General features: G+C 46.8%; 2 protein-coding genes across 3 annotated transcripts in view; both read right to left on the reverse strand.

Moving 5' to 3' along the window:
• Window positions 1–26,922, reverse strand: part of LOC136624417 (oocyte zinc finger protein XlCOF8.4-like) — a 56,349-nt gene that overhangs the window by 28,873 nt on the left and 554 nt on the right. The window lies entirely within an intron of this gene.
• The window catches only part of LOC136626705 (zinc finger protein 585A-like), a 40,205-nt gene continuing 33,486 nt past the window's right edge, over window positions 20,204–26,922 (reverse strand). The window contains exons 8-13 of the mRNA XM_066601718.1: window positions 26,122–26,167; window positions 23,755–23,887; window positions 23,338–23,374; window positions 22,835–22,899; window positions 22,008–22,110; window positions 20,204–21,701 (exon numbers count right to left, since the gene is read on the reverse strand). Of these exons, the coding sequence (XP_066457815.1) occupies window positions 20,359–21,701; window positions 22,008–22,110; window positions 22,835–22,899; window positions 23,338–23,374; window positions 23,755–23,887; window positions 26,122–26,167 (1,727 nt within the window). The 3' untranslated portion in view covers window positions 20,204–20,358. The remainder of the gene's footprint in view (window positions 21,702–22,007; window positions 22,111–22,834; window positions 22,900–23,337; window positions 23,375–23,754; window positions 23,888–26,121; window positions 26,168–26,922) is intronic.

Below are 26,922 nucleotides of genomic sequence, written 5' to 3' on the forward strand. Positions count from 1 at the left end.
TGGGATAAAACTATATATTTGTAACAGTTCTAACCAGAGATGTCCTGGGATGGAGTATTTATCTATGAGTTGTGGAGTCTGTCATGTGGTATGTAACCGTAGAGTAAAGTTAGGCCTCTGTTTCTCCACCATAGGAGGCTGTTTTCTTGGGAACTTAATTCAAACGCTCGATTGTGGATAACTGGTAACAAAGTGGGAAGATTTGACATCAGCGAGAAATTGAACATCTTCTCCAGATGAGAAAGAGATGGTATGTTAATGGTGATAGGTGTTGGATGGCTGAAGTCTCTACATTTTTATCCCCAAAAATGGCTTTGAGGTGGGTTGGAGCTACGAGAGATGTTTCTATTTCTACCCGTAGAGGAGCCCTTAGGCCAGCGGACATGGGGAGAATTTGTGACAATTGAGCTGTCAAGAAATATTTTTGCAGATTAGGGAGTGATAGACCTCCGACCCTTTTATGGAAGTGCATAACTTTTTGTTTGATGCAAGGTCTCTTTTTCTTCCATATAAAGCGGAAGATTGCCTGTTGCATTTCTTTTAGGTCAGCGGTGGAAACATTGATGGGGAGACATCTAAAAAAGGTAGAGGAGGCACGGTAGTGCTGTCATTTTGATGGAATTTATACGTCCTACCCAGGAGAGGGTTGGTTGGTCCCATGTCAGCTTTTATTGTGCTAAATAGTAGAAGGTAGTTCTATATAGTGATTCTAAGGAGATGATGAGTTTAATACCTAAATAGGTAATGTAGAGTGGGGGTGTCTGAAAACCAAAGTCAAGCTTTATAAGTTTTTGCGTGTGTGAGGGTATGTTATGCAAAATGACTTCTGATATTTCAGTGTTAACTACTAGGCCCGATGCATCAGCAAAGCCATCTAGTTTAGCCATTAGGTTTGGGAATGATGTTATAGGCTTGGTAAGAGTGAGGAGAATGTCATCTGCAAATAATCTAACTTTGTAATTGTGTTTCCCTATTTCAATGCCTGAAATGTTTGAGTTACTTTTAATATTACAGGCCAGGCGTTCAATTGCCAGGGCAAAGAGGACAGGGGGCATCCCTGTTGTGTACCTCTTCGTATGGGTATTGTCTGAGGTTTAGAGCAAGGAAGTTGTAGCTGTGCTGAAGGGGTAAAATATAGGGCGTGTAAGGCTGTGATATAAGCTCAATGAATACCAGCTTTCTCTAGAACCGCAAAGAGATACCAGGAAAGACTGTCAAAAGCTTTTTCGAAATCCAAGGCTAGGACTACTAGTGGTGGTTTTTGTGGATGTGAGATGTGGATGAGATTGAGAATTTTTCTTACATTGTCTGGGGCCTGACGAGCTGGGATAAAGCCGACTTGATCTCTATGTATCAGAGAGGGAAGAAAGCAGTTAAGTTGGGCAGTCTATATACTTGTGAGGATTTTATAATCAGGATTTAGCAATGAGATTGTTTGTAGGAGAGGTAGGGTCTTTATTCAGTTTAGGAATGATTGTTATATGGGTGCTTAAAAATTCCTCCGAGATATCTTTTCCAGATAGTATATCATTGTCAAAGCTAAGTTGTTCATTTTGTTGTGTGGTGAGTTTTGGGAGAGAGATCGTTTTCAAAATATCTGACGTAGTAGACGCAGTTTTTTGAGGTTTGTATTTATGTAAAGTGCGGTAGAAATTGTAGGATGTTTGGCCGATTTTATCTGGGTTCGAGGTGGAAGAGCAATTTTCGGATCTGATGGAATGAACTGTGTTGATTCTCTCTTTTGTCCTTAGTGTCGCTGCTAAAATTTTGTCGGGTTAATTGGCTAATCTGAAATATGTAGCTTGGGTACAGTGAAGGACTTTTTCTGCCAAGGAAGTGTATAGGAGGTTACGTTTTAGTTTTGTGTTCTTAAAGGAGTAGTCTCGCGGCAGCAAGTGGGGTTATACACTTCTGTATGGCCATATTAATGCACTTTGTAATATACATTGTGCATTAATTATGAGCCATACAGAAGTTATTTCACTTACCTGTTCCGTTGCTGGCGTCCTGGTCTCCATGGATCCGTCTAAAATCGCCTCTTCTGGCGGTTTTAGATGCGCTTGCGCAGTCCGGTCTTCTTTCTTCTGAATGGGGCCGCTCGTGCCGGAGAGCTGGTCCCGGGTCGTCATCGTAGCTCCGCCCCGTCACGTGTGCCGATTCCAGCCAATCAGGAGGCTGGAATCGGCAATGGACCGCACAGAAGCCCTGCGGTCCACCGAGGGTGAAGATCCCGGCGGCCATCTTCACAAGGTAAGTATGAAGACGCCGGACCGCGGGGATTCGGGTAAGTACTATCTGTTTTTTTTTTTAATCCCTGCATCGGGTTTGTCTTGCGCCGAACGGGGGGGCTTTTAAAAAAAAAAAAACCCCGTTTCGGCGTGAGACATCTCCTTTAATGTCTTTTATTAGTGACAAACTGGGTCTTTGTTGGTTGGCCATTTATAACAGGTCGAGACGTCTTTTCAGTACAGGTTGAGTCTGAGTTTTTTCTCTCTTTTTATGGGAAGCAATTTGAGAGATCTGGCCCCTTGTGGGCCAACCAAATCCAGAAAGGTTGCAAGTCACTACTGATGTTTGTTGCAAAATATGTCGGAAGTTGTTCTGTTATCTTTGCAAGAGATATGGGGTCCTTTAGCAGGGATTCATTAAACCTCCATCTTCTGAGGAGAAATGGGATACTTTGGTTTACAAAATGGGAAATGATCATGTCATGATCTGACCATGCACAAGGAATGTGCGCTACTTGTGCAAGTGCTGGCAGGAGGTGGGCGGAGGCAATTGTCCAGTTGATGCGTGAGTACGATTTGTATGGGGCTTAAAAAAGGTATAACCTCTTTTTAGACCATGTGCATCCCTCCACACATCAGCCAGAACCAAGTTCCCCAGGGTGGAGGCCAGCATTGACCTCTGTGATGCACTTAATTTGTCTGGCCTAGAAGAGGAGTGATCCAGGACAGGGGAAAGTACTATGTTGATATCTCCCATCCAATAGATAGAGACATTGTGCAGCATTTTAAGCCTGTTAGTGACAAGACAGATTAATTTATAGGAATTATCGACAGGGGCAGAGGAGTTGATAAAAGTTACTTTGTGGCCAAACAGAGTACCCTGTAATATGATGAATCTGCTGTGTGGATCTATCTCTGTTTTATTTAACGAGAAGGAGAGTGAGTTATCTAGAATGATGGATACACCCTGGTGCTTCTTGGCAGCTACTGATGAGTATACCTGCGTGTATTGGGAATGGAGGTATTTAGGGGCCAAGGAGGCAGAGAAGTGGGTCTCGTGGAGACAGATGACATCTCACTTGTATTTAAGATATTGAACGAAGGCCTTTCTCCTTTTGAGTGGGGAATTAAACCCTTTAACATTGTGTGACAGTATTAAGACCATTATGGTGGTAAGGTCAGAGCTGAGTAATCTAGCTTTCAAAGGGGAGAGGCAAAGGTCGCTCGTGACTTGTGTGGAAACAACATCAAACATGAATAAGTCAACAAACTTAATAAAGAACAATATTGGGTCTAAGGACCCAAGGCAGTCCGGACTAAGTGCACCTCCAAATAAATATGTGAGGCGCATCTTAAGTCTGGAGGGAAGAGAGCATCAAATCTCTCTGCCCCGTCCTAGCAAATTCTTAAGGTATATTGTTACCATGCGGCAGTTGCTGGTCTTCCGGGGGCGGCGGTGTGCGGTGTCCAGTTCCTCTGCCAGGGCAGGTCTCTTCTTTGTAGAGAAGAAGGATGGGACATTGAGGCCTTGTGTGGATTATCAGGCTTTGAATAAAATTACAGTGAAAACCATTGCTCCTTGCCCCTGATTCCTGATTTATTGAATCAGGTGGTAGGGGCCCACTGGTTTTCCAAATTGGACTTGAGGGGGGCTTACATTTTAATTTGCATCCGAAAGGGATATGAGTGGAAGACGGCGTTCAACACCTCGTTCGGACATTTTGAATGTTTAGTCATGCCCTTCGGTCTTTGTAAAGCCCCCGCTGTGTTCCAGGGATTTAGGAACACGGTCTTCCACAACTTCCTGGGGGTATTTTTGGTCATATATCTTGATGACATTCTTCTGTACTCCCCAGACTGGGACTCACATGTGTGGCACCTGAGGATGGTTCTGACTGTTTGCGTGAGTACCAACTTTTTGTCAAGTTGGAGAAATGCATTTTTGGTACTAAACAAGTGTCTTTCCTTGGTTATGTGATCTCACCCACACCCCTTGTCCCTGTTTGCTTGCCTCCACTCCTGGCTAACCCCAGGCGGGCAACTGGGCGGAGGTCCCAACTCTCACTAGGGACCGAAAAGGGACCCAGGCGTACCAGGATGGAAAGGGTAGAATACGGACAGAAAAGGCAGATGAAAATTACCAACACGAACAATGCTAAGCAGAACTGAGGCAGATGGAAAAACCTGACGGACAATAGCAAAGTATGCATGCAAGATGAAAGAGGCAGGAGACCAACAGAGGCAGACTAGCTAGCACACTGAGGGAAACCAAATAACTGGCAGTGATTGCAAATCTCTGTCCGACCTTTAAACAAAAGCCTCTGCCCAGGGGTGGAGAGAGGGAGACAGCGAACTCCCAACAGAAAATAATAAAAGGGAGCTTGTGCACGGCAGCTGCACTCACAGGTGCCCGCGCGCACGGCGCCGCACGCCCCTTGCACCACGCCGGCCGGACACCTGCACCCCCGGCAGCCGGACAACAAGCCGGGGGACCCCGCACACCGCCGCCCCGGGAGGACCAGCAACCGCCGCATGGTAACATATATAAGGTTTAAACTAAATAACCAGCTGACCGGAAAAGCTGGTCAGTGAACCATTTAACTGTGTCAGGGATTTAATAAACCTGGAATTAGGAGACTTAACCACTTAAGCATTCAATTAAAGGCTGTTCATACATATCTTGTTTCAGGGGTTCTGGTTATGTTGTAGTGGAGGTTCGGATTGTTCGTTGAGGTTTAGGTGGCGAGTTGCTCCCAGGGTTGTAGGGGATCCCTTCCTCTTCCAGGACACATTTCCTTTCTTCCAGGGATTTAATATGGAAGGCTCTTTGGTTGATGCAAAGAGAAGTTTCACCTATACTTGATGTTTGCCTGTTGTAATGCTGAGGTGATGCGTCTCAGATTTCTCCTTTTTGCAAAGGTGGAGGGCGCGATGTCGGTGTACAGCTGGATCGAAAGTGGAACACCCGGACGTGAAGATAGGTCGTGAGCGGAGGATTGGATTTGATCTCTCATCTCAGAGTAGTGGAGCTTCAAGATGATGTCTCTAGTGAGGTCAGCATTAGCAGGGCACTATAAATTCTGTCCATACAGAGGGTTTCCTTGTCAACTTGTGAAGGGAGTGCAGAGAAAAGGTTAGTAGCCACTTAATTTAAGTTGGTGATGCTCTCGGGGAGGCCTTGAATCCTTAAATTTGCCCTCCTGCTCCTGTCTTCAAGGTCTTCACATTTTAGCTCAAGAGCTTCAACCCTCATTGAGTGTTCATCCCATCTGGCTCTCTCTTAGTTCAATGCGTCGATTATCTCATTCGGTTTTTGTTCAAGGTCATTTGTGCTCTGGCCTAAGTCGTAGATTTGCTTGGAGATATCTCGTACTGCTGATTTGATGTGGTTAAAGAGCATTGTATCTGCAGTGGAGAGATTTGTACATTGAGTGTTATTCACTGGCTCAATATCTTGCCAACTTGCGGACTGATCTCTCGATTCATTGGAGTCTGAGTTTTTGGGAAGAGGGAGCCATAGGGGTGGGAATAATGGACTGATATCCTGAGAAGAGTTCTGCAAGGTAACTTTGAGCTGATGTTGTAAGCAATCTTTTCTGTCTGCCGTTCGTTATTGTCATTTTACGGCCGTAACCTGGAGGGAATAGCTTAACCTTTTGCAATCCAATTTTGGATTCAGGGTTTCCTAGGGGTTTCTCTCTTTCTGCCATTATACAATGGCACCATCTGCTGGCTAGAGCCAGTACTGCGGTATGGGACATGCTGCAGAGGCCCCCGACAACAGAGCATCCAGTAATATACAGTAAGAATACCCTTCCCGACGTCTTCCGACATCGAAGCAGCGCAGCCTTCAATCAGAATGTCGTCAGACAGTGGATGGGAAAGGGTTAAGGAGTGGTGATTGAAATGTTCCGACCACTGGGTGGCAGCAGAGTACAGCCATTCTGTGGGTGCAGGCTAGAGACTGAGTCTTCACTTATCCCCTCCCTTATGGAGCTGCAGCTTATTCAGGCAGGTAAGCAGGACAAAGAGAGGGAGGGCAGGCAGCTTCACCCCTCTGCTCTATGGGTGTTATGTACCCCGGGGCACTTCACTGAGGACTGTTCTTTCCTAATTCCTCTCCTCCACTGCTTCCTACTCCCCCCCTCTGTGCTTACTCTCTCTCCTCTTCACTTCTCTACAGCCGTGGGTGAGGGGGTGCAGCAGGAGGAATGCCTTCTCCTATCCCCAGGCTCAAGATGGAGGCCACCCAGCGGGAGGTGAGTGTCCCAGTGTCCCGGAGTCAGGGCTGTCTAGATGGTTGCAGTGAAAGGAGGAGCACCAATCCCGCTGTACAGGAGGCCCGTGGCAGCAGGGGGCTCACAGTTCAGGTGCTGTCAGACGGAGCTGCCATGGGCAGCAGTATCTCTCACCCAACTGCGAGGTGATCATCTAGGTCTCTTTTAAAACGGAAACTATCCAATTGGGTTCATTGTCCAGTAAAGCTGAGAGTAAGTGGAAATGAGGGAGCAGAGGTCACTGCTTCTTCTGTTGCCAAACTGGACATTTTTTATTCATGTGTCCTCTCCAGGAATCTCAATGTGTCCTCTTCAGGGAAACTAGTTGGCCTGGAGGTTAAGGGAAAGTTTCCTCTAGGCCCACAAATTGCCTGGATGTCATCCTCCCTGCTCGTCCTTCCTGCTGAGATACTCCTTACTAGCCATAATTTGCCTGTGACTTTTTTTTTGAGATAGTGCAGCCAGAATTAATTTAATTCACCATGACATGGCCAAACATCTGGGATTGTGCATTAAACCCTTGGACAGTCTGATACCAGTGCCAGCCATTGAATCCACCATCCAGTCTCAAAGGTGTTTAAAATATTTTGTTCGTAATGTTTGTTTAAAAATTAGATTGATTCTTAAGGCACTTTTACATGCAAAGATAATGTTTCAAAAGACTGAAAGATTTAGCGATCTATTTTGATAATGTGTTAATGGCCATATTCTAATTAGCCTGTTTTTCTCCAATCAACAAAATTCTATTATCATAAACACATATTTAACCTCTTAACGCTATAACGCTATAGGATGTACAGTAATGGCCAGCAGCATCTGGGTATGTATGAAAAGAAATCTTGTGGCAATCTCCCTACATGCATTGCAGACGCCAGTTGTTCGTTACAGCGGCATCTGCCTGAACAGCTCCGATAAGCTTCGCGGCTCATTGGAGCTGTTAACTCTTTAAATCCCGCCATCAATTCTGACAGTGCTATTTAAATGCCCCGGCCAATGTGCCAGAGGCCCATAAGCTCCCCTGCGATGAGATCGCGGGATGCTGAGCGGGTGTCATGGTAGCTGTCTATCAAACCATGCCTGTAGCAGAACATGCATGAGTCCAAAAACCAAGGTTCTGAGAGAGAATAAGGTGACTATTGCATGGTATGAAGAGTGAGGATAATCTTCCAGAGAAAATATTAGTTTTCTAATCATGGCATAAAATAACTGAATTGGCTACACTTCGAGGATCACTGGACCCTTTTATCTGCTCAATGTTTCTTCAAGAGTTTGAGACTTAAATCTTATTTTTCCACCCAGTATAGTTATGGTTCCAAGGAAAATCTGAAAAGAGTGGAATCTGAGGCACTCAAGGCACTCAGTGATGACAGTTGCATCACCATTAGGGCTGCCAACAAAAGTGGTGCCATAGTAGTGATGGATACTGATTATTGCCAAGTTGAGGTTCTTTCTCAATTATGTGATAGAGAGACCTATGAACCCCTAAAAAGTAATCCCACTACATCATTTCAGATGAGCCTCAAAGTTGTGCTTGATGATGCCTTCGACCAAGGGATCATGGATTAACAACTGAGGGATTTCCTATTCATTTCCCATCCGATCGTACTAATTATGTACACATTATCTAAGATTCACAGAAATCTGCATGCCCCACCGGGTCATCCAATCAATTCGGTAGGGAAACCCTCTTTAGCAATGCGTCTCGTTACCTGGACACAATTCTTAGGCATTTTGCTAGTGAGGCAAGGTAATCTGTCCGGGATACTACGGATTGCCTGTTGAAAATCTGGGATACTCACGATTCTTGGATCATTTGACATATTTTCACTTTATGCCAACATACAGCATAATAGAGGTTTGGAAGCGGTTCACAACTTTCTGATCAATTCCAACTTCTCCAATAGGATCATACATTTTGATATAACACTTATAGAGATGATTCTACATAACAACTATATGGTGATATGTTGTGTAGGCAATGCCGAGGCACGGCGATGGGATCGAACATAGCCCCAACATATGCAAATATGTTCATGGCCTTTGTAGAGGAGATGTACATATATACCTCCGTATGCTGGACCAAGGTCTGGACGTAGGTGAGATATATTGATGACATTTTTGTCATCTGGGAGGGCACTATGGCCGGGTTACAGTCCTTTTATTTTGAGTTAACGGGATCTTCACTGAACTCAAATTCACACTCACTCCAAAGACCAAGTGCAGTTTTTGGATGTGCGGGTTGACAAATGTGATGGTCAGCTGAGTAGTGATTTGTACACTAAACTGACCGACAATTTTCCCTGTCTGGGATCTTGGTGTTGGCATAATATGGTTAAGGGAGATTCCTTCACCGTATCAGGGAGAGATTTACATGTATCTCCTCCTTTGTTGTGTACGTAATTTCTTGTCCATGTGGTCTCTACATTGGTGAGACGGCGATGAAGGTTAGTAGGCGGATCACCAAGCACAAAAGTATCATTTGTATGAATAGGACTGACTTACCAGTAGCCAAGCACTTCCTAGAGAAACAACATTGTGTGAGCCAACTACAATATCGGCTTATAGACCATGTGCCCTTGAATATTAGACGAGGTGACAGAGTGAATAGATTAAATATCTAGAACATAAATGGATATTTGAACTGGATGCGCTACAACCTGAGGGCCTTAACATTGAATATAATCCATAACCATTTGTTTGACTTTTGTTCTGTCTACAACATCTGTCGATACTTGTTTTTAATATTGATTTTAATTTGTTCCGGGTCCTTCCAGCCACAGGTACACTGGAGGCGGTGGATGCGGTGTTGGAGCTCGGTGCACATTTAAAGGGGTTGTCCCGAGGCAAAACATCAAAATTTTACATTAGCCCATTCCCCCTGTCACCCTCCCGGCATAAAATAGCATTTTAAAGCGGTTTTTAAACCGCTTGCTACTTACCGATGTGATGAAATATGAACATATAAAATTCTTCTCCCAAGATGGCCGCCGGTCCTTTCCCAGGGATGCACTGCAGTTTTCTCCCATGGTGCACAGCGGGTCTTCTCCCATGGTGCACCATGGGCTCTGTGCAGTCCATTGCCGATTCCAGCCTCCTGATTGGCTGGAATCGGCACACGTGATGGGGCGGAGCTACGATGACGACGCGGTGACCAGCTCTCCGGCACGAGCGCCCCATTCACCAGGCAGAAGCACGGACTGCGCAAGCGCGTCTAAAAACGCCAGAACACATCGGAATTAGACGGAGCCATGGAGACGGGGATGCCAGCAACGGAGCAGGTAAGTGAATAACTTCTGTATGGCTCATATTTAACCCCTTGAGTGGCAGGTTTCCTACCACCCTGTCGTGCCCACCAGGGCAGGTTTTTTAAAATGGTCTAATCATTGAATTTCAACTAGTTTTGCAGTTGCGTCTCAAGAGCCATAACTTTTTCATTTTTCCATTGACATGGCCATATAAGGGCTTGTTTTTTGCGGGACAAGTTGTGATTTTTTAAACAGGGGGGAGGAAAAAAAGAAATGGGGAAAAAAGAAAAAAGGGGCCATGTCATTAAGGGGTTAAATAATGTATTAACTTCCTTCTCTGGGTCATTACGACGCACATGGATACCACATGTGTGATTGTATTTTTGATTTTTTACAAAGTAAAGGGAGACAAGTGTTTTTTTTACTTTTTTAATAATTTTTTTACTTTTTTTTTTTAAATTTAAAAAAAATTTTTTTTTTTTTTTGTCCCTTTAGGGGACTTCCACAGGGACCCATCAGGACCCCTGATCACATTCCAGGGGTCCGATGCTGACAGCCCTTTACATGCTGCAGTGACAGCCCTTTACATGCTGCAGTCACATAGACTGCAGCATGTAAAGGGTTAACACAGCAGAGATCGGAGGTTTTCTCTGATCTCTGCTGTAAGAGCTAGTACCTAGCTGTCCTCTGACAGCTAACAACCAGCTCTCCCTGCCACAGAGACCATCGGCTTGCTTCTGACAAGCCGATGGTCTCTATGGCAACCTGTAAACAAAGCAGGACATTGCCGACATGTCGGCAATATCTTCTGCTGGTTTTTCAAAGCCCTTGCTTTGTTCTCTGTGGGGCTGTGCAGGCAGAGCACACTGTCACAGCTTGTGGCATTGTGCTCTGCAGCTCCCATAGTGATACATAGCCCGGAAATCTTCCGGGCTATGTTGCTATGAGCAGTGGAGCTCGTCACGGAACTTTTCCGGGCGTGCCACTCAAGGGGTTAATGCACGATGTACATTACAAAGTGCATTAATATGGCCATACAGAAGTGTATAACCCCACTTGCTTTCGCGAGACAACCCCTTTAAGTTTGGTATTTGGAATTACAGATCCAGCGGAGAAGTGGCCCTGTTGGATCCAGTTTTCGCCCAAATGAGTTGACAAGTTTGGATGTGGCCCATGTAGTACATGCATAATAGCAATTTGTGGAGTTTCGCCATCTTCCATGTGATATTATATTTTGATGAATTATTTGTGTTTGTGACTATATTAGTGAGATCTGTTTGTATGAACAGTCTATGGCCCATTATGGAGTGGCGTCCGTGTGCTGACTTGCTCTTTGCTATGTATGCTACAAGCTAGCTCGACATGCGTAAACATCACAGGAGGACAGTTTGGATAAGAGATTCATAGACATGACATATCTGTTGTTTTACACACAGATTCAGTCCTTTGTGAGTATTACTGCAGCCACTTTCCGCTGCACCAGCCGTAGTGGGAGTGTGATGGGAGGATGTGCGCTAAGTGGTTTTTCACATGTATTCCGATAGCCGGGTTGGTTTTTAGATGTCATGGATTAGCCTCTGAGGTTTCCATGGGCACCAGAGTGACGCGCGAAGTCCCGCGATATGTTGGGTTCCTGTGCTTGAGCGGTTACTACGGTAGTGTATAGATGTCACTGATCAGCTCCTGAGATTTCCATGGATATTGGGGTGACGCACGATGTTCCGCAATAGGTTAAGTTCCAGTGCATGCACAGTAACTGCAGCGGCCCTGAACTAGGTGAAGCTGGATCTTGCGATGACAGAGAGCTCTGCCTCTGCGCTTGGAATGCTATGCAAGTGCAGTGCAAAGTTGCGCCATATATATGGGGCCCATGTGACACTGCAGTATGTGATTGCCCGCCATGCTAAGGAACCGCACCTGAAGCTGCCTCTGATGTGAGTACATCTGCTGGTGGAAGGAGATGTTTGTTGGGGATTGGTTTCTCTAGGATATTTATGTAGGTAGATATGTTATATATTACCTTGAAAAAGACTGCAGTTATGGAGAAAATTAAGGAGCATCACTTTTCATGCATATTGATTTGAACCATTTATGCTGCTCATGACTCTTATATTTACCAAGTGTCTGGTCACCTACACAGACACTGAACATCTCGCTGTTCACACCAACAACAGGGAAACCCACAGAGAACCTAATGCAAACAAGCAACACCACAGCAGAACATGCGTGACTCCAAAAACCAAGGTTCTGAGAGGGAATGAAGTGACTATCACATGGTGTGAAGAGTGAGAAGAATCCTCTAGTGAAAATATAAGTCTTCTAATTACAGCCTTTGCAGCAGTAAAGTGACTCTGGATTGGCTACATTTGGAGAAGCCCCAGACCCTCTTTATCTGCTCCAGATTGTAACTGCAAGGTAGTGTGTAGAGATGAGCGAGCACCAAAATGCTCGGGTGCTCGTTACTAGAGACGAAATTTTCGCGATGCTCGAGGGTTCGTTTCGAGTAACGAACCCCCATTGAAGTCAATGGGCGACTCGAGCATTTTGGTATTCGCCGATGCTCGCTAAGGTTTCCATTTGTGAAAATCTGGGCAATTCAAGAAAGTGATGGGAACAACACAGCAACGGATAGGGCAGGCGAGGGGCTACATGTTGGGCTGCATCTCAAGTTCCCAGGTCCCACTATTAAGCCACAATAGCGGCAAGAGTGGGCCCCCCCCCCTCCCAACAATTTTTACTTCTGAAAAACCCTCATTAGCAATGCATACCTTAACTAAGCACCACACTACCTCCAACAAAGCACAATCACTGCCTGCATGACACTCCGCTGCCACTTCTCCTGGGTTACATGCTGCCCAACCCCCCCCGCGCGCGCGCACGACCCAGTGTCCACAGCACACACCAAAGTGTCCCTGCGCAGCCTTCAGCTGCCCTCATGCCACACCACCCTCATGAGGAGGAACCGCAGGCACACACTGCAGATGGTTGGCACGGCCAGGCAGCGACCCTCTTTAAAAGGGGTGGGGCGATAGCCCTGTACAGAAGCAATGAGAAATTCAATTTTGTGCCACCTCCATCAGGAGTTGCACACGTGGGCATAGCAATGGGGAACCTATGTGCCACACACTATTCATTCTGTCAAGGTGTCTGCATGCCCCAGTCAGACCGGGGTTTTTTATAAATAGTCACAGGCAGGTACAACTCCGCAATGGGAATTCCGTGTGCACCCACAGCATGGGTGGCTCCCTGGAACCCACCGGCTGTACATAAATAAATCCCATTGCATTGCCCATCACAGCTGAGGTAACGTCAGGTGTAATGCAGGTGGGCTTCGGCCCACACTGCATGCCCCAGTCAGACTGGGGTTCTTTAGAAGTGGACACATGCAGTTACAACTCCGTGTGGACCGACAGCATGGGTGGCTCCCTGGAACCCACCGGCGGTACATAAATAAATCCCATTGCAGTGCCCATCACAGCTGAGGTAACGTCAGGTTTATGCAGGTGGTCTTCGGCCCACACTGCATGCCCCAGTCAGACTGGGGTTCTTTAGAAGTGGACACATGCAGTTACAACTCCGTGTGGACCGACAGCATGGGTGGGTCCCAGGAAGCCACCGGCGGTACATAAATATATCCCATTGCATTGCCCATCACAGCTGAGGTAACGTCCGATTAAATGCAGGTGGTCTTCGGCCCACACTGCATTCCCCAGTCAGACTGGGGTTCTTTAGAAGTGGACACATGCAGTTACAACTCCGTGTGGACCGACAGCATGGGTGGCTCCCTGGAACCCACCGGCGGTACATAAATATATCCCATTGCAGTGCCCAGCACAGCTGAGGTAACATCAGCTTTAATGCAGGTGGGCTAAAAATTACTAGGATTACAATGTAGGCGAGGGCCCAAAAAAATTGGTGTACCAACAGTACAAATGTACTTCAGAAAAATTGCCCAAGCCCAACCAAGAGGGCAGGTGAAACCCATTAATCGCTTTGGTTAATGTGGCTTAATTTGTAACTAGGCCTGTAGGCGGCCCAGTTAAAATAAAAATTGGTTCAGGTGCAAGTTTCAACGCTTTATTGAATTGAGAATTGAAACGTATAAACATTGTTTACAAAAGTTATATGACTGAGCCTTGTGGGCCTCAGAAAAATTGCCCGTTCGGCGTGATTACGTGAGGTTTCAGGAGGAGGAGCAGGAGGAGGATGAATATAATACACAGATTGATGAAGCCAGAAGGTCCCCGTTTTTTATGGTGATAGAGAATGATGCTTCCATTCGCGGGTGCAGCCTACGTATTGTTTATTGTTTAGATACCGCTGCTGTCTGCTGGTGGAGAAGAGAAGTCGAGGGAAATCCAGGCTTTGTTCATCTTGATGATTGTAAGCCTGTCGGCACTGTCGGTTGACAGGCGGGTACGCTTATCCGTGATGATTCCCCCATTCGCACTAAACACCCTCTCTGACAAGATGCTAGCCGCAGGACAAGCAAGCACCTCCAGGGCATACAGCGCGAGTTCAGGCCACGTGTCCAGCTTCGACACCCAGTAGTTGTAGGGGGCAGAGGCGTCACGGAGGACGGTCGTGCGATCGGCTACGTACTCCCTCACCATCCTTTTACAGTGCTCCCGCCGACTCAGCCTTGACTGGGGAGCGGTGACACAGTCTTGCTGGGGAGCCATAAAGCTGTCAAAGGCCTTGGACAGTGTTCCCCTGCCTGTGCTGTACATGCTGCCTGATCTCCGCGCCTCCCCTGCTACCTGGCCCTCGGAACTGCGTCTTCTGCCACTAGTGCTGTCGGATGGGAATTTTACCATCAGTTTGTCCGCCAGGGTCCTGTGGTATAGCATCACTCTCGAACCCCTTTCCTCTTCAGGTATGAGAGTGGAAAGGTTCTCCTTATACCGTGGGTCGAGCTGTGTGTACACCCAGTAATCCGTAGTGGCCAGAATGCGTGTAACGCGAGGGTCACGAGAAAGGCATCCTAACATGAAGTCACCCATATGTGCCAGGGTACCTGTACGCAACACATGGCTGTCCTCACTAGGAAGATCACTTTCAGGATCCTCCTCCTCCTCCTCCTCAGGCCATACACGCTGAAAGGATGACAGGCAAGCAGCATGGGTACCCTCAGCAGTGGGCCAAGCTTTCTCTTCCCCCTCCTCCTCATGCTCCTCCACCTCCTCCTCCTCCTCCTCAACGCGCTGAGATATAGACAGGAGGGTGCTCTGACTATCCAGCAACATACTGTCTTCCCCCGCCTCTGTTTCCGAGCGCAAAGCGTCTGCCTTTATGCTTTGCAGGGAACTTCTCAAGAGGCATAGCAGAGGAATGGTGACGCTAATGATTGCAGCATCGCCGCTCACCATCTGGGTAGACTCCTCAAAGTTTCCAAGGACCTGGCAGATGTCTGCCAACCAGGCCCACTCTTCTGTAAAGAATTGAGGAGGCTGACTCCCACTGCGCCGCCCATGTTGGAGTTGGTATTCCACTATAGCTCTACGCTGCTCATAGAGCCTGGCCAACATGTGGAGCGTAGAGTTCCACCGTGTGGGCACGTCGCACAGCAGTCGGTGCACTGGCAGATTAAACCGACGTTGCAGGGTGCGCAGGGTGCGCAGGGTGGCAGCGTCCGTGTTGGACTTGCAGAAATGTGCGCTGAGCCGGCGCACCTTTCCGAGTAGGTCTGACAAGCGTGGGTAACTTTTCAGAAAGCGCTGAACCACCAAATTAAAGACGTGGGCCAGGCATGGCACGTGCGTGAGTTTGCCGAGCTGCAGAGCCGCCACCAGGTTACGGCCGTTGTCACACACGACCATGCCCGGTTGGAGGCTCAGCGGCGAAAGCCAGCGGTCGGTCTGCTCTGTCAGACCCTGCAGCAGTTCGTGGGCCGTGTGCTTCTTCTCTCCTAAGCTGAGTAGTTTCAGCACGGCCTGCTGACGCTTGACCACCGCTGTGCTGCCACGCCGCGTGACACCGACTGCTGGCGACGTGCTGCTGCTGACACATCTTGATTGCGAGACAGAGGTTGCGTAGGAGGAGCAGGGTGGTTTAGTGGAGGAAGCATACACCGCCGCAGATACCACCACCGAGCTGGGGCCCGCAATTCTGGGGGTGGGTAGGACGTAAGCGGTCCCAGGCTCTGACTCGGTCCCAGCCTCCACTAAATTCACCCAATGTGCCGTCAGGGAGATATAGTGGCCCTGCCCGCCTGTGCTTGTCCACGTGTCCGTTGTTAAGTGGACCTTGGCAGTTACCGCGTTGGTGAGGGCGCGTACAATGTTGCGGGAGACGTGGTCGTGCAGGGCTGGGACGGCACATCGGGAAAAGTAGTGGCGACTGGGAACCGAATAGCGCGGGGCCGCCGCCGCCATCATGTTTTTGAAAGCCTCCGTTTCCACAAGCCTATACGGCAGCATCTCCAGGTTGATCAATTTGGCTATGTGCACGTTTAACGCTTGAGCGTGCGGGTGCGTGGCAGCGTACTTGCGCTTGCGCTAGCGACAGCTGGACGGTGCGCTGAGAGACATTGGTGGATAGGGCCGAGGACAGCGGAGGTGAGGGTGTGGGTGCAGGACGGGAGACGGTCGTGTCTGTGTCCTGAGAGGGGGGTTGGATCTCAGTGGCAGGTTGGGGCACAGGGGGAGAGGCAGTGGTGCAAACCGGAGGCGGTGAACGGCTTTCGTCCCACCTTGTGGGGTGCTTGGCCATCATATGCCTGCGCATGCTGGTGGTGGTGAGGCTGGTGGTGGTGGCTCCCCGGCTGATCTTGGTGCGACAAAGGTTGCACACCACTGTTCGTCGGTCGTCTGCACTCTCAGTGAAAAACTGCCAGACCTTTGAGCACCTCGGCCTCTGCAGGGTGGCATGGCGTGAGGGGGCGCTTTGGGAAACAGTTGGTGGATTATTCGGTCTGGCCCTGCCTCTACCCCTGGCCACCGCACTGCCTCTTCCAACCTGCCCTGCTGCTGCACTTGCCTCCCCCTCTGAAGACCTGTCCTCAGTAGGCTTAGCAAACCAGGTGGGGTCAGTCACCTCATCGTCCTGCTGCTCTTCCCCCAAATCCTCTGTGCGCTCCTCCCTCGGACTTACTGCAATTACTACTACCTGAGTGATAGACAACTGTGTCTCATCGTCGTCGTCCTCCTCACCCACTGAAAGCTCTTGAGACAGTTGCCGGAAGTCCCCAGCCTCATCCCCCGGACCCCGGGAACTTTCCAAAGGTTGGGCATCGGGCACAACAAACTCCTCCGATGGGATAGGAACCATGGCTGCCCATTCTGGGCAGGGGCCCGAGAACAGTTCCTGGGAGTCTGCCTGCTCCTCAGAATGTGTCATTGTAATGGAGTGAGGAGGCTGGGAGGAAGGAGGAGCAGCAGCCAGAGGATTCAGAGTTGCAGCAGTGGACGGCACAGAACTCTGGGTGGTCGATAGATTGCTGGATGCACTTTCTGCCATCCACGACAGGACCTGCTCACACTGCTCATTTTCTAATAAAGGTCTACCGCGTGGACCCATTAAGTGTGAGATTAATCTTGGGACACCAGAAACGTGCCTCTCTCCTAATCCCGTAGCAGTCGGCTGCGATACACCTGGATCAGGAGATCGGCCTGTGCCCACACCCTGACTTGGGCCTCTACGTCCTCTAGGCCTACCCCTACCTCTCAGCATGGTGTATTACCAGTAGTGCAGAAACAGAACGCTGTAATTAAATGTGCCGCTTATTGGCCTGTGGTTGGAGGCTGACCGCTTACGGAACGCACAGCAGAGCCAGGAAAGAATTTTGCGCAAGCCTGTAGTGAGACGTAGGTGCGTATGACTGAGCTAGTGGAATTCACAGCGCAGAAGCAGTCGTGTCCAAAGACCACTAGTAGGCCTTAAGTGTTTTGCTTCTATTTTTTTAAAGGCTGAGCTGAGACAGCAGACAGATACTGTAGGCAGCGTTTATATGTATACTGTTTCCCTCTGGATGGGATGACGGCGGTGATGTAACGGGCAACGCAGAGCCAGGAAAGAATTTTGCGCAAGCCTGCTGTAACACTTAGCTGCGTATTAATTAGGACTACTACCCCCAGCAGAGACGCAGTACACTCAAGACGGTCACAGGCAGCTCAAAGATAGTATTTTTCCCAAATTTTTTTGAAAAAGCCCACTGCCTATATAGACAGTATATCTCTTTTTTACCTTTCCCACTGTCCCTTCCTCACCACTACTGGCCCTATACTATGTAAAATTACTGCAGACTGTTTCCCTCTGGACGGGATGACGGCGGTGATGTAGCGGGCAACGCAGAGCCAGGAAACACTTTTGCGCAAGCCTGCTGTAACACTTAGCTGCGTATTAATTAGGACTACTACCCCCAGCAGAGACGCAGTACACTGAGGACGTTCACAGGCAGCCCAAATATTTTTTTTTCCCAAATTTGTTTGAAAAAGCCCACTGCCTATATAGACAGTATATCTCTTTCACCTTTACCACTGTCCCTGCCTCACCAGTACTGCCGCTATACTATGTAAAATTACTGCAGACTGAGAACGCTATGGCCTGCACGGCCGATATACAAAAAAAAAAAAAAAGTGCAACACTGCTAAAAGCAGCCTCAACAGTACTGCACACGGTCAGATGTGGCCCTAAGAAGGACCGTTGGGGTTCTTGAAGCCTAAAATAACTCCTAACACTCTCCCTATAGCAGCTCCAGCATCAGCAGCACTTTCCCTGATCTATGTCAGAATGCATCTGTGGCGAGCCGCGGGAGGGGCCGATTTAAATACTCAGGTGACACCTGATCTCGCCAGCCACTCACTGCAGGGGGGTGGTATAGGGCTTGAACGTCGCAGGGGGAAGTTGTAATGCCTTCCCTGTCTTTCTATTGGCCAGAAAAGCGCACTAACGTCTCAGAGATGAAAGTGAAAGTAACTCGAACATCGCGTGGTGCTCGCCTCGAGTAACGAGTATCTCGAACACGCTACTACTCGAACGAGCATCAAGCTCGGACGAGTACGTTTGCTCATCTCTAGTAGTGTGCTATGGGGTCTTATTGAAGGATGTACTCAATCACTTTATTCACACTTTTAAGCCTTTTTAGCCTCGGTGGAGTTCCTACATCACAATGTCATTGATAACAGAAGATGGGCACTGAATTTATGTTCCTAAAATGATCCCATCCCAGAATTTGTACCTTCTGGACTAAGTTAATTTTTTTTGTAAGGTGGTCGCCCTCCAGCACCAGCTGCCCCTGGGGTATCACTGATGGCTCTTCTTGATGAGGAGCAGTGTGAACATCATACCCATATATTGTGATACACATAACTACATTGATGAGGTGGATGGAGTGGAGACTCTGTAGTCTGTCTCAGTGCTGTAATAAGTTTGATTTGATTATCTCCAATGAAATTATCTTTCTGAAAACCAGAAAGTGTCCCAACTAGTTCCATAAAGTCCGGGATCCTTGGTGTAGTTCTCTCCTCACTATTTCTACACATAACCCCTATCAGCTCCCTCTCATCTCCAGAGGTCTGCAGCGATAGCTTACCATGTAAAAAACACAAGCATGTAAGGTTTTACCCATTTATTAGTGATTGGTAATAAGTTTTAAGATTTAATTCTATACATTAATGTGAAATATTCTATTCACATGGTTGGTATATAGATGTGCTATCTGCGCTCTTGATGATTTTCTGATAACAGACATTATTTGGCAGTTGCATATATTTCTTGATTATCTTTTTTTTCTTGTACTATTAATCATTGAAAGAAAATGGGTTCTTCCCCAATAAGTTATTTGATTAACAAGATGAGATTTAAGAGTGCTGTATTTGCTAACTTCAAAATACATGTCAGAGTTTCCAAAATTTGGCCTGGTCATTAAGGTGCAAACAGGATTGGACACTAAGGGGTTAACAGATGAGATTTGCGAGTGCAGCAATTGCCAATTTCAAAACATTAAAGGAGATGTCCCGAGGCAGCAAGTGGGGTTATACACTTCTGTATGGCCATAATAATGCACTTTGTAATATACATTGTGCATTAATTATGAGCCATACAGAAGTTATAAAAAGTTTTTTACTTACCTGCTCCGTTGCTAGCGTCCTGGTCTCCATGGTGCCGACTAATTTTTGGCCTCCGATGGCCAAATTAGCCGCGCTTGCGCAGTCCGGGTCTTCTGCTGTTCTCTATGGGGCTCCGTGTAGCTCCGTGTAGCTCCGCCCCGTCACGTGCCGATTCCAGCCAATCAGGAGGCTGGAATCGGCAGTGGACCGCACAGAAGAGCTGCGGTCCACGGAGGAAGAGGCCATCTTCAGCGGTGAGTAGAGAAGTCACCGGAGCGCCGGGATTCAGGTAAGCGCTGTGCGGGTGGTTTTTTTAACCCCTGCATCGGGGTTGTCTCGCGCCGAACGGGGGGGGGGTTTAAAAAAAAAAAAACCCGTTTCGGCGCGGGACATCTCCTTTAACATAGTTTTTCCTATGGTTTGTTTTTTTGATAGTCAACGGAATTTAAGTAAAATATTCCCAACATTTAAAATATGAAAATGGTTTCTCCCCTGAGTGACTTCTCTGATATCTAAGAAGCTTTGATTTAGTTGTAAACATTTCTCACATTCAGGACATTTATAGCTTCTTCCCTGTGTGCATTTTCTGATGTGCAGCAAGATTTGATTTATTATTAAAACATTTCCCACATTCTGAACATGAAAATGGTTTTTCCCCTGTGTGAATTCTCTGATGTATAGCAAGATATGATTTCAGCCTAAAACATTTCCCACATTCTGAACATATAAATGGCTTCTTGCCTGTGTGAGTTTTTTGATGTGCAACAAGATTCCTTTTCAGACTAAAACATTTCCCACATTCTGGACATAAATATGGCTTCTCCCCTGTGTGAAGTTTCTCATGTTGAATAAAAGCACTTTGATGTGTGAAAGATTTCCCACATTCAGAACATGAATAAGGCTTTTCTCCTGTGTGAATTCTCTGATGTACAGCAAAATATGATTTCTGCTTAAAACATTTCCCACATTCCGAACATACATATGACTTCTCCTCTGTGTGACTTTGCTTATGTGCAAGAAGATCTAGTTTATAGTTAAAACGTTTTCCACATTCTGAACATGAAAATATCATCTCTCTTGCGTGAATTTTCTTATGTTGAAAAAAAGCAGATCGATGTGTGAAAGGTTTCCCACATTCAGAACACGAATATGGCTTCTCTCCTGTGTGAATTCTCTGATGTAACATAAGATTCCTTTTCTGCTTAAAACATTTCCCACATTCAGAGCATGGAAATGGCTTATTCCCTGTGTGAATTACCTGATGTAACACAAGATTTGATTTTTTATTAAAACATTTCCCACATTGAGAACATGAATACGGCTTCTCCCCTGTGTGAATTCTCTGATGTACAGCTAGATATGATTTCTGCTTAAAACATTTCCCACAATCAGCACATGAATAGGACTTCTCCTCTGTATGACTTTGATGATGGGCAAGCAGATCTAGTTTATAGTTAAAACGTTTCCCACATTCCGAACATGAAAATATCATTTCTCTTGTGTGAATTTTCTTATGTTGACAAAGAGCAGATCGGTGTTTGAATGATTTCCCACATTGAGAACATGAATAAGGCTTCTCCCCTGTGTGAATTCTCTGATGTACAGCAAGATATGATTTCTGCTTAAAACATTTCCCACAATCAGAACAGGAGTATGGCTTCTCTCCTGTGTGAACTCCTTGATGTTCAACATCTGTTCTGTAAATTTTATTTTGTATAACATTCTGTAATGAATCAGAAGATGGAACCTGTTTAGAAGGATCAGAGGACAGATCTTTGCTGTGAAGGGCTGAGGGCATATCTGGGATAATAGCAGGCTCTTCATATGTATCTTGTATGATACCAGGATATTCCACTTTACAAACTGTTATCAGATGTCCCTCTGAGCTCCTGGTGTCATCATCTGCCAAGGATAAAACAGATTTTAATATTTTTGAATATTACATTACAATTATACTGATAGTTTATGACATAAAATGTTCATACAAATTCAAAGGCATGTATTAAATTTCAAACAATAAAAGGTTTTCCTATTTACATGAGCCACAATGGTTTTTGGAGCACCTAATCTACTGACAACCATCCTAATAGACCAATTATTTTAGCTTATAAGGTTACTTTTGTATTTTTAACATGCTCTTTGGCTGAATAAGGGAATATACAGTTGAAAACCCTGAAAACACAGACTCTTTTCTACATGTAGTCTCACCTGGGTGGTTATCTGTAGGAATCTCCTCCTTACACAGCTTATCCCCCCTCACATGTGTCTCTGTAGCATCAATAGGGATCGGGTCTTCCTCCAGTTTCACCAGCTGTGAAATAAATATTGTAAAAGTCATCACTCAGGAGATATGTTTGCTTGTTGGTGTCAGTGGCATTAGCACTGGAGATGGCATCACGTTCAGGAGATGTGAAGATAGCGGTGAAGGACTGAGCTTCAATGTTGTTGTTCAGTATGCACTGCCAGCTATGTATGGGGACATTTGTGATGTGTTATTTATTGGAGTCTCCACACAGGTGTGCAGCTGTCTCACAACCAGCTACAAACTGCCAGACTGAGTACTGCTATATCCATAGCAACTGAAGCAGCAGGGGTTTGTGGGGTATGCAGTTCACCTGAAGGACCTGTGATGATGTCACCGCCATGTGATCAGGGGCGGAGCTCCGCGCCCCGGTGACTGATCACATGACGGTGGCATCATCACATGTAACACACACAGTTCCTCAGTTACACATCACTAACAGACAGGTGGTCGTTAGTATTTTGATTTAATCAAATACAGTGGTTGTAGAATTAGCATAAAATCAGTATGAGTAGCCAATAACACCATGTATAACTTCAGAACCCGACGTCCAAGGCAAAATCCACTACAGATTTGGAGTCTACACACTTAGTTTAGTATTGGACACTTGAAATACCACAAGTAGCAGACAATTTTTTTTCCTGTGATCCAGTGTAATAAGCCTGAACACAAGACCTTCCCAGCCGTCCTACAGACCAGAGGAGAGATTTCATGAGACCTTCTATCCATCTACCTGATCATCCTGTGAAAGAAGAGGATGGGGACAACTCTCCGTTGCTGTTCTCTTACTGGATCTACCTGCAGAAAACACATACAGCCACTGAATTCATTCTCTACATACAAATAATAAAGGCCGAGTGGATTTAGTGCTGTCTATTACCTGGTGATGGGGGAGGCTGGTGGTCCTCCATCATGGCGTCCTTGTACAGATCCTTGTGTCCTTCTAAATACTCCCACTCCTCCATGGAGAAATAGACAGTGACGTCCTGACACCTTATAGGAACCTGACAACACAATGATACCGTCATCGCCCAGACACGTTATACCGCCATAGCGTTACTGTATAATGTCCCAGCATTCCCAGCAGCGTCACCTCTCCAGTCAGCAGCTCAATCATCTTGTTGGTGAGTTCTAGGATCTTCTGCTCATTGATCTCCTCCAGTATCAGGTGGTGAGGTGGAGGCCCTGTGATTGGGCTCAGGGGTCTTCCCCATCCATCAGAGACCGGGGCCTGACAGACATCACTAGAAGTCTTCTTCACTACCGTGTAATCCTGTTTATGGGGAGACACATCCATAAATATCTCTGCAGACATTCCCAGAGTCCTTCATGTCTCCAGTTATGGCCAATCATTAGTAAGATTCTCCTCACATCTGTGTTCATCATCTCCATTGTTCTACTCAGTCACAGGAGCAGAAGAGTAAAATGATCAGAGTTTTGGTTCTGTTAGATGACAGACAATAATGACCCCCAACAACTCCTGATTGCCTTACAGTAGATCTGTTGGATTTCCGTCATTCTACCAGAACAACCAACTCTATTATTTTTCTGGCATTTATGATGAATCGGCAGTAAATCCTCTGCCGTAGATGTGACCAGAGATTGACATAGATAATAATGATGGAACGTGACCTCATCCCCAGAATCTCTCACCTCTCCTGTAAGCTGGAAGAGTATCTCTAGGGTGAGGGTGAATATACTCTCCGCCATCTTGTCCCGGTTCCTCTCCATCCTTGTCGGGTCAATCAGGAATATTATCTGATATAGACGATATCGGCTGAGGATCCTGAATGGGGGAGAAGACGAGACAATGTAACATCATACAAAATCCTCCAATTACTGGACATAATAAGTGGAAACTGGCGAGGAGGTAATAAAGGGTAGATGTTGTGTTCTCTCGTAAAAAGAGAACACAACATCTTATATATGGAAATCAAGGCATGTCGCATCTTCACATGACGGCTGCAGCAAATCAGGGGCCACAAAGGTGATGTTACTATATAGCAGTAAATCTGGAGCTCAGATAGCGACTTCCCAATTCCTCTAAGCTGGAATCACATGAGTTAATAAGAAATCTGGATCATCTTGGGAAGTCCGAGATACAAACGCCAACAGTCTTCAGGTGTTTTCACACGTAGGAGTAGATTTATGAAATTGTCTAAAAATCAGAAGTGCCCTTGTTGCCCACAGCAACCAATCAGAGCGCAGCATTCACTTTTCAATAGCAGAATATGTAGTGAGCTGAGCTGTGATTGGTTGCTAGGGGCAACAAAGACCGTTTTTCTTTTAAACACTTTCATGCATCTCCCCCATATTATTCTAAGGAATATTCTGTGTGTTGTGTTAGGTTCTTCACCCCTGCAGCGGCCAGATGTGAGTTTTAGGTAAATGGGGAGTTATGAAATACACAAAAATACAGTTTTTAAAGCATTTTTTCCTCATTTTCTACCTTATTTGGATCCATGCAGTGTTGCTTTTTCCCACATTGGCTTCTGTACGAAAAACAAGTGTGAAGAATCTGTAACCAAAAAACACCACTAAAATAATGCTTACCAAAATGCATGATGTGTTTTATGGCATTTTTTCACAAGTCCAAAACAATCCTGTGCTTAGAACCGGGGAGCGCTGACAGTGGGAAGGCTTCGGAGGAGGTGAGGGGGATCGCCGCATAGTATGCAATCAGCTGGTATGTATTTTGACTATTTTTTGGTTGCAGAAATGCTGTGGAATTTGCTCCCTGTCTTTCTTGAACCAGCTCTGTACTTTTTATAATGACCGAGGTAAAAATCAAATGTCATGGTAAGCCCCACCCCTGACCACACCCCTTTGTCCTGCTCTGACCCTGGGAAGATCTGGTCACCTTAGCTACATGTACATCACATACAACTCTGCTTCATCCCATTCAACAGGGATCACAGCCAGCACAACAGAGTCCTGTACACACTGCTCATCCCCTGGTCATGTAACCCCAGACTCCTCCCACACAGGTGACTGATTATGTATCACAGTGGTGACAGAGGCTAGAGATGTGAGAGAGGTCTCCGTCCGACCACAATGGACGGCCACAACGCCTAGCTATCTAGAATCATTTAATGCATAATTGAGCCACTCCTAATCTAAAAAAGACCTAACATGTGCCCTCGCGACATCCAACACGTACCCTCGCGACATCCAACACGTGCCCTCGCGACATCCAACACGTGCCCTCGCGACATCCAACACGTGCCCTCGCGACATCCAACACGTGCCCTCGCGACATCCAACACGTGCCCTCGCGACATCCAACACGTGCCCTCGCGACATCCAACACGTGCCCTCGCGACATCCAACACGTTCCCTCCCGACATCCAACACGTTCCCTCCCGACATCCAACACGTTCCCTCCCGACATCCAACACGTTCCCTCCCGACATCCAACACGCTCCCTCCCGACATCCAACACGCTCCCTCCCGACATCCAACACGCTTCCTCCCGACATCCAACACGTTTCCTCCCGACATCCAACACGTTTCCTCCCGACATCCAACACGTTTCCTCCCGACATCCAACACATTTCTCCCGACATCCAACACGTTTCCTCCCGACATCCAACACGTTTCCTCCCGACATCTAAAGGTGCACTTCCGACACCCAACACGTGCCCTCCCAATATCCAAGACCTTCCCTCTCGACACCCAACACGTTCCCTCCCGACACCCAGCACGTGCCCTCCCGACACCCAACACGTACCCTCCCGACACCCAACACGTACCCTCCCGACACCCAACACGTGCCCTCGCGACATCCAACACGTGCCCTCCCGACATCCAACACGTGCCCTCCCGACATCCAACACGTGCCCTCCCGACATCTAACGCCTGCCTTCCCCGACACCTAACTCCTACCCTCCCCGACACCTAACGCCTGCCCTCCCCGACACCTAACGCCTGCCCTCCCCGACACCTAACGCCTGCCCTCCCGACACCTAACGCCTGCCCTCCCGACATCTAACGCGTGCCCTCCCAACATCTAACACGTACCCTACATCTTTCGCCACACAGGCGTTATCAAGGGAGCTCAGGTAGGCTATAGTGAAGACAACACTGCACTGACAACGTTTATATAGAGAGAGGGTGGGACCTTTTGATTTCTAGCCAATAAGATGGCATGAATGACAGCTCAGGGGGAGTGACCTACCCAATAGGATATAGTAACAATATGCGTCCCAAAATGTATTTTTCAATAAATGTCATGTGATGAAGAAGCCAAGATACAAAATCACAGAAAATAATAACGTTGATGAATGTACAAGAATTATGGGGGAATTAGAGAATGACGAGTTTGCACTGTGGTAACACTTACACCTTTTACAAATCTTAAGACCCTCTCCCATGGACGACAAAAAATAAAATAAAAATCGCACAATTTTCTCACAATGCTACAAATCGCATGTATGTGGAGCCCCTGCGTCCCTTCTGGTTCCTGCACATTAAGGATGTTTTCTCTGATGCCAAGTTGCAAGAAAAAAAAAAACTCTATACTGCTGTGATTTGTGATGTTTTGTAGCCCATGTTTCCCTATGGAGCCTCCTTGTTTATCGCATCGCAATCACGTTGTGGAGGCGGGATTTATGAATTGGCCAAAGAATGCCGCGGCTCAGCTGATTTAGAATTCCGCCTTCACAACTTGATTGGTTCCTCAAACTCTGCTCAGCCAATCAATGCAGAGCTGGATAAACCAATCATAGGCCTCGTATTGGGTTATCAAGCGCTGCATTGATTGGCTGAGTAACGCTGGATAAACCCATCAGAGCCATTGCTTCCTGGAAGCAGGATTTTTCA

Source organism: Eleutherodactylus coqui, chromosome 4, assembly GCF_035609145.1.
Source record: "Eleutherodactylus coqui strain aEleCoq1 chromosome 4, aEleCoq1.hap1, whole genome shotgun sequence".
Lineage (NCBI taxonomy): Eukaryota > Metazoa > Chordata > Amphibia > Anura > Eleutherodactylidae > Eleutherodactylus > Eleutherodactylus coqui.